Source organism: Sabethes cyaneus, chromosome 2 (genome assembly GCF_943734655.1).
Source record: "Sabethes cyaneus chromosome 2, idSabCyanKW18_F2, whole genome shotgun sequence".
Classification (NCBI taxonomy): Eukaryota; Metazoa; Arthropoda; class Insecta; order Diptera; family Culicidae; genus Sabethes; species Sabethes cyaneus.
The window spans coordinates 162,813,142-162,826,329 of record NC_071354.1 but is presented as its reverse complement, the minus strand read 5'-3'; the positions used below and the strand labels follow the sequence as shown (position 1 = coordinate 162,826,329).

At 39.5% G+C, this 13,188-nt stretch overlaps 1 protein-coding gene across 1 annotated transcript in view; it reads right to left on the bottom strand.

Moving 5' to 3' along the window:
• LOC128734695 (potassium voltage-gated channel protein Shab) overlaps window positions 1–13,188 on the bottom strand; it is an 83,819-nt gene that overhangs the window by 70,172 nt on the left and 459 nt on the right. The window contains exon 2 of the mRNA XM_053829004.1: window positions 9,687–10,221. Within this exon, the coding sequence (XP_053684979.1) occupies window positions 9,687–10,221 (535 nt within the window). The remainder of the gene's footprint in view (window positions 1–9,686; window positions 10,222–13,188) is intronic.

The following is a 13,188-nucleotide window of genomic DNA, read 5'->3' as shown; positions in this document are numbered from 1 at the left end:
AAACGGCAGCCCTGGACCGTCAGTATTGAAGGACCATAATTCGTTCGGCACAGGATCGATAACGGATCGTCGCCGTTATTTTTAGAATGTCAAAAAGACAGCTAATCAAGAGACTGGTGATTCGGTCTTCGCAGCCACTGATGCTGGCGGTTGGTTAAAGCGAGCAGCAATCGTTTGTTTATTCATTCACTTCTATATTACTGTCCCGTTATTATATAAGTAAGCAACACTACTAACGATTACTTCGTTACGCAAACTTTAATGATGACATTTCGACCCAATAACTCATTGCACATTGGCCGGAAATTGCATATAAATAGATAATAGTACTTTGGTCTACAATTTTTTTTGGAACCACTTGAAAAACCAATCTGTTAATCAGTCAATTTCTTGGTTTTTTTTTATTACAGAATTGAACCTTGTCAACATTAATGCATGCAAAATTCTCACGTTTTTAACAACAAGCTTAAAATCCACTCAGCCACCAGTAGTAGAGTACATTTTCGGCCAAATTGGATAAAGTCATACATAATCGATATCCGAAAGCTACACGTTTCTCAGAAAATGTTTCGAATGTATTTAGTGAATGATCAAAACTATTCAGCTCAGTCTTATTTTCATAGAAAGTAGCATTATTTTCGCAGTCTCAATCAAACAGTAGTGCTCTAACCCAACTCGCATGAACTCAAAAGCGATAGAAGACAATTTAATGGTTTCGTAAGTAGGTAGGACTGAGCCACAAGTTGTGGCCCACAACAGTAGCAGTTAGGGCAAGTTTTCCTAAGGTGGAGTAAAGACAGGCAAGGCGAGGAGGCCTTTCTGCCAGCTTCGGGAGGGGCAACCTGTCAATAAGTGTCAGTGCTAATTTGCTATTCGCTCATCAAACCGTCGAAACGCGACCGACCGTTTGTTGTTTCGTGTTTTGGTGGTTTCGTTTATTTGCCTTTTATATTTAGCAGCGGGATCCGCATCTATTTGGTATGTATATTTGTAACGTGAAGGAAGGAAAGAGATATAGAAGACAGGGTATAGTATTTTTTGCGCTTTTTTCATCACAACAAGCTTACGAATAACAGCAAAACAAGTGGCACACACACAAAAACATCACATAAAAGTGCAGTACATTTACATATATACATAAAAACACATCTAGCGGAAACATTTTAAGCATTAGCAAACTGGCGTGATTTTGGCAGCGGAAAAAATAGCGGGATATGTTGTAGTTAAACTAATTGTAGATTTTGGGTTGATTGCTTTTGATGCTTTTTCTGCGGAAATACATAGCAAATTTTAATCCAATAGCGATTTCGGATTGATGTGCCTAATAATATTGTTTTGTTTTGAACTTAGCCTCTCATTCGATGACAGTTTGATGACGGGGGGTTTCGCTGCAGTATGAAATGCCATGAAAAATTTGAGTCAAAATTCGAAATTAAATGGTTTACGATATGACATTATTAATCTTCTGGTTGAATCACTCAGATTAGTCTGCAGTGCTGTGGCAGACGGTCTGGATATTCAGAAACCGATTAATATAACTTCGGAATATCCAGCTTTATGATTTTTTATGAATTATTTTTACTGTACGTGGAAACAGTAGGTAATTATGAAGGAATGCCATAATTTGGATCCGATTTGGGACGGAAATACAAGGTGACAAAGATCATGAGTAATTTCAGGATTTTGATCCAGAAATTCGGGTGCAAGAGGGGCCTCATCCTTAAGTTATACCTACACGAAAACGAAACACTAGTGTAGTGCTCTTCTACAAGCTGAATACATTCGGGCAGGTTGGATTGTTTTCATTTTTTTTGAGGCTAATGGAGTCGTAATCAAACTTCCTGTTGTTATTTCTTGTGAGTTTTGTAATATGCTGCTACACTGCATCAATAGACGACATCTGTTTATACTTGAATTTATCCAATATTATTTTTATTGAAAAAATTAAATCGTTTCTAATTTTTATTTCGGTACTGCACAGCAATTCATTAAAGGTTTCTTTTACGATTGGGAAAGGTTTACTATTATTTTGCGATTTATAACCTTCCGGTTGAAATATTTGCAACAGAAAACGCCTATTGTAGTAGCCTGTGTAGCGTAGTGAAAACAACCAGAAATTTTTCTCGCCAGTCTACTAAGGAACCAAAACGACAACGAAGAGAAACAATAATGATTGAACAGAGAGAGAAAAATTTCCAGAACTCTAGCAAGTGTTGTCCCTGGAATAGAAACATCACATCAAACAAAAAGAAAACTTTCCAATGAACACACACATAGACACTGTTACTGAATCTTGCACTAGATGAATCTATGATTACTTAGTGAAAATATTACCAATCTTTAAACCAGGAATATTACACGAGAGTAACGAAACAATTCAAACACTAAAAACATATCAAATGGGGATGCAATTTTCATAGGTGGCAATTAATGATAGGGTCGGTTTCGTACTAAAGTTAAACTACTTTTGAACACAAGGTTTAATACAGAGCTCTTCCAAAAAACAAACGCTGATCAAGCACAGGAAAGATATCAATTGTTTCAAGAAACTGAAAACGAAAAAACGTTTACCGAAAAAAAAACAGAAAACATAGGAAGAGAAAATTTTAAATTCAAGACAAAAATTTTGTTATCAGTGCACAAAAACGTCGGTGGGTTCATTAGGGGTGGTTTCTTTCGACAGAAGACGATTACGGTGGTTCTTTGTAACTGTGGGAAACTTAGCGAAATCCGATTCGTCAAGACGGGGATTTCCCCGTCTTGTGGTAAGTGGATCGGTTAGAGAGAAGCACCCCATCAGCATGGTGGGAAACCAACTTTAGTGTGACCGAAAAGTTACTTGCCCGCGGCTGTGGCTGCTTCTCCCCGGATTTCGTCGGTCGGTTATTTTAAGTTAGGATTTTTTTTAACTACATCGAGGATTCTACAGCACGCCTGCCGCCTGGTTATATCGCATTTGCCCATTCCGAAATAAACAGTTGATATTGTAGAAAATCGTTATACTAGTTTGAAACGCGCAGTGACGCGAATTTGTGATATTAGTAAGTAATTGATGGCATTAGTGTGAGCAAAATGAACGAATTTTATAATCTTTGAAAAAATGTCTATGTATCAACAATGAACTTAATAAACGTTAATAGAAATGCAAAATATGGAAAAAGAAATCCAAATAATATGTAGAAAGAAACCGAAAAAACGAATTTACATGATTGATATCGGTGCACCGAGTACAGAATCCGTGTCCTGCCGGATCTTGCAAGCGCTTGATTTTGATGGCAGCGTTTAGCGGTCACCATTCAACATCAACTTGCCCGTGTACACGCTCTACGGATACGACACGATATTAGACACTTTGACGACATCAACCAATTAATTAGAGACGTCCGGCGCCGTGGATGCAGTCTAAGACAATAAACTAACATTTTATGTGCAGAAATGTCGAACTTTCAAGTGTGGAACATTTTTAAAACATTCTGTTATCTCAAAACTTTCGACTATACACAGAAAATAAACGACTTTGCTTATCTAGGGGACGCTTTCAACCTAAAGTGTTAGAAAAATCACCTTTTTCATTTTCTGTTTACAGACGCTGGTAAGTTGGACAATTCTAACTTCAACTTCGTTTGTTGATTGTCTTTAAGCACACTGCATTTGCTTGTTTTTTTTTGCTCATACATATTACAAAGCACCGAGCGTCTGGCTGTTCAGCGATATTGTTTACATATGCATAAACGTTAATCAATGGGAATGAAAAGAACAGAAAAAAGCCGAAAAAAGAACATCAAATTGAAAGACCATTTTAGCACGGGAATTGTTGGTAATAATAAGTAATCGAACGGGTGGTAGGGGGAGGGGGACTGGTATCAGGAAATAAACAAGTGGGAGGGAAAAGTGTTCCGAATAATATTGTTTACAGAATGGGACGACGTGGTGGGCCGTCCAACCACGTGTTAAATGATATAGAGGAAATAAAACAGATTACGCATGTTAGTTGAATGGTATGATTGAAGTGTTAATAACTGTTGGAGTTTTGCTTACGTTTGGTGTGATTATGTTTATAATGCTTTTAGCATGTCGCTTGGCACATTTTAGTGTTATAGCCTGCAGCCCATGGGAAATATTTTGGCCATACTTTCATGCAAGATAATGAGATGATAAGACGAACCAGGTGAACCAGGTAAACGGGAGAAAGAAAGGGGTGGCAAAACAAAAAACAAAAACTGCATATCAATTGACGTCACTCCGAATATTCGGAGCAGGGAAAATTAAATGAATTCAATGATACGTGCTGCTCGCAGCTTCTGGAGGACGTCCGATAAGAGGAAATTAAGGTAAAGCTCTGATTGTTCGGGATCATCAAAATCAAAACATAATAATTATCGCCGTAGCTTTTTCGGGGGATGTCGTTTTTGTTTTGGGAATGTGTGTGTGTGTTTGTGTCGGTATATGTTTATCGTATGTCATAAGTCAACATAGTCATCGGTTTTCGTTATTGTGTGTGTTACGAAACGAAATTGATAAAATGTTGTAAAAAATGGCTGACATCCTTACTGCCGATACTCGCATGATAGCCCCATTTATATAGGAAACTCTATAGAAAATGGGATTGTTATGCGAGTAGCGGCAGCTTATATGTGTGATAGAAGTAACCATGATTAAGAAAGACTCTGTTTGACAAACAAGTCCAAATAAACAACGCGATTACTAGACACAACACTTATGGTTCTTACAAAAAAACATAAATACCTTATCCGCTAACCGGTTTCGGGTATGATGCTACCCATCATCAGAGCGGTGGTCGACTGGATACAAAGTAGTAATCTGCTGTTTACTACAGTTTCAACTTCGTCAGTTGAAAGAGCGGTGAGGTGATGAGAGCGTCATCCTCATTCATCAGGGGACGGTCCTCCGTACAGATGTACATCGACTCCCACGCAGTCAAATGAGAAGACTTTCTCACGTTTTTGAGCAGCTTTGCGTTTCCCCAATTGATATTGTGTTTGGAGCAGATTGAGTGCATGGCTACACTGGAGTCGTTGGGCCGTTCATTCTCCACTGCCTTTCTATGTTCTTTTAGGCGAATTTTGAATTTCCATTTGTATCCAGTCGACCACCGCTCTGATGATGGGTAGCATCATACCCGAAACCGGTTAGCGGATAAGGTATTTATGTTTTTTTGTAAGAACCATAAGTGTTGTGTCTAGTAATCGCGTTATTTAGTGTTCTTACGTTGCACATAAAATCAATATATATATCCAAATAAACAAGTCCGATATCAAAAATAAAAAAATATTCATTTTCAAAAATATTTTAATCCCTGAGCCCCTGAGAGTGTATTCGCATTGAAACGAAACCGCAAAGTTTCGAACAATTAACAACAAACCGAAATTATTTTGTTTTTGGAAATTTAAGTAAAAGCTTTTTTTGCATATATAAAATAATAATGCCTGAAAAAAATATGTACGAATGATTGAAAGAAGCCCTAGCTTTATTTTAGTCTTAAGAACTTTAAAGATTGGTTTACTGGAATCAAAAACCTCAACAGTATTTTTAATGGAATTTAAATTATTAATTATAAAAAAATATTGAAGAATTTGTACCTACTACTCTCAGAGTCAGCGAAGTTAGTTAGAGTATCGGAAAATGCTTTTTTACGTTACAGTACGTCGCTATTTCCTAAAGGGTTTACAAAAATTCAAAAACCGTTTTTTGTTTCATTCGTATAAGTTATTTTTCAAGTTTGACTAACTTAACTAACTGCGATCATAAACAAACATCCAAAGGAAAAGTACCTATCATTTTTTGAAAAAAAAAATTAAAATTATTTTTTCAAACGTTGAACCACTTTAGCTCATTGCACAGCTGGAAAAATGAACTTGTTATCCCAATTATTTATACACCGCTGGTTTGAAGTCCATGTGATACCTTTTTCTATGTATAAAATGCAAGAAAATGCAATTGGTTCCATCTTGTGCAGTGTGTTGACCTTGGTAAGAGGTTCATTTTGTTCTATTATTCACAAAAATCTTGATGAAAGCTAATTAAACAGTGTAGAAATCAATATGCCGCCCGTGAACCGAAATGAAAAAGCTTCCAAGGGTGAATGGGGCAAAGTGAACTATTATTGCGCTTCGCACAATACAGAATAGTTGGGATTTGATTTTTCTGATGTTTTGGAATAACACGAACAAACAAGACACATCACTTATGGTTCTTACAAAACATTAAAACTACCTTTTTCGCTAACCGGTTTCGGGTTTGAACCAACCCATCTTTTAATGTTTTGTAAGAACCATAAGTGATGTGTCTTGTTTGTTCGTGTTAAGTTGTTCTTACGTTAAGCAAAAAAGTCAATTTATAAGTTTTGGAATAACATTTGGAAGAAGTTATTTGAGTTCTTTTCATGGACGGCAATTAAGTTTCTCTACTGTTTATTAATACATTTTACCATGATTTTTCTGGATTTTAGGGCAAAATGGACCTCTTCTCGAGGTCTGCACAAAAGGGGCTATCACCGATCGATTCCTTGCATTTTTTACATAGGAAATAAATATCTTGTTTGTAGGATTCCAAACTAAATAATTGGGATTACGAGCTCATTTTTTCACTGTGCATTGCTTGGAAATTGTCCAAAAAATATTCTTGTTCATTAGACTAGTTAACACGTTTTGGCAATTTATTAGCTGACGTTAATTTTAAGCTGCACTAGAACTGTGCTGTAGCTAGACATTAATCGCCATTGTACAACCAGTATCAGCAACAGTTTTTGCGTCTCTCGGCCAAACCGGGAAAATAGCCTGTGAGGACAGCAGGAGAGTGAAAATTAGTTTTTCGTATGCATCTAACGTGCCCGATAGAAACGTTTCGAAAGAAGTTTCCGTGTTGGAGCTGTTGCTCGCCGAATTAAAATCGAGGCATTTTCATGATTGGAATTCCCAACCGAGTGGAAACATAAAGGGTGGAAGCAGTTGCATACCATAAGAAAACATTATACCGAAGTGAAAGTGTGGTGGAACAATTTGTATGTACAGTTGAATTGCTCTGGGTGGGACCAAATAAAGGAGGCTCTTTAGATGGCAGTATTTGTTCGCGGGGGAATGTTGTGCAACTTGCACGACAGCAGTGAAACGTTAAATTGATTTGAATTGAGTGAAAGTGGAAGAAAAAAAGACAAAATATTTGTGTAGATATATTTATAGAAATTGTAGAACATCGGGATTGGTGGTACGGTATGGAAAAGTGAAACAAATTGTATTGAAAAAATGTAGTTATATGTACAGTCCTCAGAGTTTGTCGTTGTCTATCGTTGTTGAGTGCGATCAAATATTTTGGTTTTCGTTCGTTATGTTAGAAGAATAGAATTATTGTATCGCGTACTGCACACGTTACAATAACAATTTAAGAAGAAATCTTCTATACCAATTGGGTTAAATTATTTTTAAAAATTGGATTTTTGTTTCATGTCACAAGTCATCTAACATACGAACGAATACGGTAATATTCAACGCGAACAGGTTTTTGTTTTTAACTGAAAGGAAATAGAAAAGAAAAACTGAACAACTGTGAGTGTGTTGACAAATATTGTTTGTTTTCTTGGGCGGTGAATTTGATATTCCTACAGAAAAGAGCAGATTGTAGACTAAAAGTAAATTGGTGTGTTAACTTGTATGTGTGTATGTGCTACAATTTATTCGATGTCAGCAACGGGTTGGCGAACAAACTGAACGAGGGTGGAGAAAAGCACAAGAAAACAGCAATTTCGTTGTCACATTTCGTACTTGACCCAGTTGGAAGTGAAAATGCTTTCATTTTTCGTTGGCTGTTGTTGATATTTGTCTATCAAGGAAAGACACTAGAAGTGCATTGGTCATCATCTATCTTTAATGTTTCATCCTTTTGAATTAGGGATACTAATTTATCTTTACATCGATAGTTTAGAAATTAAATTTCAAGGTGATGTAATTGGGTTCGGTTCTACGAATGTCCTTCTCACCCTGCAGTAAGCATTTTTCCAGCGCGACAAAAAAAAAACGAGTTGATGCCGCAATTGGAGCGCGAAACAACGGAAGTGCGTTTCAACGCTCGGACAGAAATAATGAATGCCGAATTTACTCCTGGGAGTAGGTTATAGGTAGTACTAGTAGGTGACGTAATATAAGTTCGGCGGAATGAGCAGCAGAGCTGCCGTTTGTATCGAAATATGGTGATGGGTTTGGGAGGGATTCTCATTAATCATGTATCACGCAAGTCACCATGTAGCTGCCGACCGATTGCAAGTAATTTATCAAGTTCACTAATGACACTCATTTTACGTTTAATTGGTTTTGACCCGACGGAGTACAGTGTATTTTTAACATTTTTCATTCGATCGATTATCATGAAATGTATTTTGCTTATCATTCTGAAAAAGTATGGCAGCTCCATTAATTAAAAGCTTTGCAGTGATTAGAAACAGTCGGAACACTGCATTCACGAGACAGCCTAACGAGGATGCTAATAACTTTTAAGCACAGAAACCAGCTGCGAGTGAAGTTTAGGTTCTGCCAAAACTGAACCTAAATTACCAATCAACTACTAGGATTTCAGTGACGTTTTGCAATAATTAACAATCGTTCAATCATTGGGCGTTCTGCGAAACTGTCGTACAACGAACCAGAAAAAGTATCCATCCAATCCATTAAACGTTTTTACTTATTAGCATTCAATGCAATCGGCTAAGCGCAATCCTCTTCAGGCACATTACCAAAATTAATTTTCCCTGTGCCAACAACAACAGCTTGCAATATTCGTACCGCACTTCAGGGCATAGTACGGTACAGTATCGGTATCGAGCGGTAAATTATTAAAATTCAATAATCCTTATAACCCGTTCGTTGCGACAGGCAAATAATTCATATCGCAACTCTCTTACTCCCCTTCATTTGTCGAGAGGCTCGTTGCTTGTGCAATACTGCGAAATTGAAATTTTCAATCCGGCCATGGCACGGAAAGTTTGGTCACAATATTTAGATCTGTTGGCTCGTTTTACAGTTTATGCTAGAATGTTGTTGTTGTCAAAAATCCTCTGTCATTATTGTTAAAAGTGATAAAATCGCATTGCTTAGCTGCAGAGGTAATTACTGCATCATATTTGACAGAACCTGAATACAAATCTGACGTTCCGCAAACTTCATTTCAGCATAAAACGGACCCTCTGTTTTCCGTGCAGTAAACCCACCAAAGCTGCACGGAGCAGCCAAAATGGTGCTCAGCTTTCTAAATAATTGCTTCTGGCATGGGGCCAGGATGAGTATAGACAGCTGCCGGTCGGAGCGTATGTTGTTGTGAAGGCTCCTTTGTGCAAGTCATCGGCTTCATCGTGCAACCGACGGGGGTTCCCCATGGTCCTTGTGGACAAAAAAACTTAACCGGTGAAAATGGTTCAAAGTGTGACAGTTTGCCTGTTTTCTTGTGTTTTTAATGTTGCAGGTGGCAATTGGGGCTTGAACTGAAGCGAAGGAAAAGTGACGGAACAAAACGGCTTTCATCTAAATACAACAACAAAATATGATACGAACTGATTGCGAATTTTGAGAGTGAATGATTCCTGAAAGAAAGATGCTGTTCATCGTAGCTTAAATGATAGAATATTTCATTATTGATGAAAACGATTCATTGAATAGCTCACAGTGGAGCAACATGCTTACCCTAGCAGCAAAACTAGTATTTGGTTTCTCGAGCAGTTCCCAAAGGTACTTTTGATATTGTGCGCATTTTCCATCGCCGAACTCCTCCTCCTCCCGTTGTCGCAAACTTTCTGCCTCTTTTCGCATTTCCTCGTGCACATGTTCTTTTCGTTGATGGTACTTATGCTGACAACAGGACTCCAGATAAAGTTCGTCGACACCCCAGTATTCGAGGTCGTCACTAAACGCCAGCACACACATTTCGTCCACCAGGTGGAGCTTCCCGGTGCGGTAGAAATTAAGAATGGAACTAAAACTCTTCGGGTGTCTATCGAAAAAGTATTCGTTGTCTATCAGTGAGTAATCATCGCAAAGCTCCGATATTGCTTCGTGCGTGTTACACTCGCGTAGTCTCCCTAGTCGTGTGTGCGGCAGCCGTTCGAGGGTTCGCCACAGGACTTCATGCTTCACGCCACCTACGTTGATCAGCACACGTCGGTTGAGCGCCTTCGATCGCATTATCATGAAGGGCTCCGGTGGTATTGATGACATAGATCTGTGGGAGAAGTGATCATTAACAATGGTGTCAATTGGAAACGGTCGGAGGATTGGCGTAACTAGCACAATAGTTAAATAATGCGTCAATGTCTGACAGAGTTATCCTGTAGACTATGTTAGGTTCGAATACTGGAAACAGGCAATATAAATTTTATTTTTTCTTTATCCAGTTTTCATTATTGACTACAAGAGGATTAATACTAATAGTTTTCAGAATACAGATATAATCTATAAGATAACCTTCGAGAAAGTTCATATTTTTTTAATCCTCACAGCCCTCTTTTCAGCTTCTAATTGTACAAACTGATACAGTAAAGATATAGAGTAAAGTATCCAATGCCTTCACCAGTTATTGAAACAGCGGCTGAGTAACTTTATCTTTTATTTTTGGCCACCAGATTAACCAGACATCTGTAATCGTGTAATCTTACAAAATTGAACAGATCCAATCAGTTTCAGTTCTCATTGCTTAGCAAATGTTTTTCACATATACTCGTGATATGATTATGGCCTGTGTGCTATCGAGTTTTCCATGAACGTGAATTCGCTATAACGACGACGAAGTGGAGACAACTAGGGGGAAGTCCTGTGTGCTCGGACACATTAGGGGTTTCGGATCAAACGCAATAAATATCGGCTTTATTACATCTATTTTCCCCGTAATATGGCTACAAACAACATTAAAGGCACAAGACGCGAATAACCACAGTCTTCCGGCAGTTGACCGGAACATTCGCCATGGCGGACGAAAACATACGTATAGGCGTGCTTTTGTGTTCTTTCTTCGTTTTATTTATCAATTCCTCCTCAGTTTTCGCGACAAAATTGTTGGAGTAGACCTTACGCTTCAGGATTGCCCAGAAATTCTTGATGGGATGCTGCTGGGGCACGTTGGGCGGGCTCGTCGACTTGGGTACCAGCCGCTCCATCTCCTTTAACGATCGCTTCGAGTAGTGGGACGACGCCAGATCCGGCCAAAACACCGCGTCTTCGCCCTTATGGCATTCCTAGATGAACGACACAACTTCCGGCAGGCACTTCGTACTATAAATTTCCCCGTTCACGGCCAGTCCGGAGCGAAAGAAGAGCGGCTTTGACATCCCCTTCTCGCTGATTGTCAGCCACAGCACATACGCCGCCGCACAAAGCTGAGGATGTACAAAATGCTAATCAGACCGGTAGTCCACGGACTTGAGACAGTAACTTTGATTACGGAAGACATACGTGCACTTGCCGTATTTAAACGAGTACAAACGGATAGCGGAGAGTGGCATAGGCATATGAACCACGAGTTGTAGGCACTGCTTGGAGAGATTCCCATCATACATCCGGCGAAAGTTGGGACGGATCAAGATTTTACTCTCCGACAAATCCTTCAGAAATGTCGAGAGTATAACCCGCCCACGCATCATATTTTCGTGGATGTCAGAGCAGCATTCGATACCATTGAATGCGAACAGCATTGGCAGATAATGCACGAAAACGGTTTCCGGACAAACTGACGCGGCTGATCAAAGCTACTCTGGATCGAGTAATGTGCTACGTGCGCGTTTCGGGGACACTCTCAAGTCCTTTCAAATCGCGCAGAGGGTTACGGCAAGGGGATGGACTGTCCTGTATGTTATTCAATATCGCTATTGAAGGTATCATCCAGCGAGCGGGCATTGAAACTAGAGGAACTCTTCAGCAAGAGTAGCCAACTCCTAGCCTTTGCAGACGACCTCGACATCACTACTAGAAACCGTGGGACGGCGGAGGCAATCTATGCCAGACTAAAAACGGAGGCTAGAAGGATAGGGTTACAAATTAATGCATTGAAAACCAAATATATGGTAGGAAAAGGCTCCCGAGAAAGTAACGTTTGTTTCCCCCGGTCAGTGACTATTGACGGCGATGAACTGGAAGTGGTTGATGAATTTGTATATTTGGGATCGCTGGTCACCGCCGACAATAATACGAGTAAGGAGATCCAACGACGCATTCAAGCTGGAAATCGAGCCTACTTTTCCCTTCGCAAGACGTTTCGATCAAGATGCATACACCGCCGCACAAAGCTGACGATGTACAAACGTCAATCAGGCCGGTAGTCCTCTACGGACTTGAGACAGTCACTTTACTTATGGAAGACATACGTGCACTTGGCGTTTTTGAACGAAAGGTGTTGCGATTCCCATCGTACACCTGGCGAAAGTTGGGAGACTACGGTGGGCCGGCCACGTCGCAAGGATGCCGGACGACTGTGTAGTGAAATCCGTTCTATTCAAGAACCCCACCGGCACCAGGAATAGAGGGGCTCAACGTGCTTGATGGCTCGACCAGGTTGAAGCTTACTTGCGTGTGTCGAGACACGCAACGAATTGGCGACGAGTAGCCCAGGACCGAGTACAATGGACAAGAATTCTTGATACGGCAAGAGCCACCCCGGCTCTCGGCCGAATAAGTAAGTAAGTAAAAACAAAATGCTCACAGCTGAGTTGGACTCACGTTGCTTAGCAATAGAAAGTGAGAGAAACTCACGTGTGAGTTTGCCGTTTATAATCACGGTTGAATTTTCGTACGCACGAGATCGCAATGAGTTTTCACATCAACCCTGATGATCACTTGCGGATCTACAAAGAACTGGACGAAAAGCCGGTCTTACTGTTATCAAGCCTGATTATCACTTGCGGATCTACAAAGAACTGGACGAAAAGCTGGTCTTACTTCGTAACCCGAATTAAATGAGAATGTCGTTTATTATATTCATAAGAAAAAATCTACGTCCATTTGAGATTATGCCATAAAAATTAAGCAAGCATTCGAATAATCCAACGGATTAAGAATAGACATGATTTGAAGACATATGAATAGCAGTAAGCACTGAAATAAACGCAACAATGTCGTGCTAAATCGAGGACTCGGAGATTGAGTTTGAGATTCTGTCAAAAGAAAAATTTTTATATATTGTCCTCAAAAAGAGCTTTCA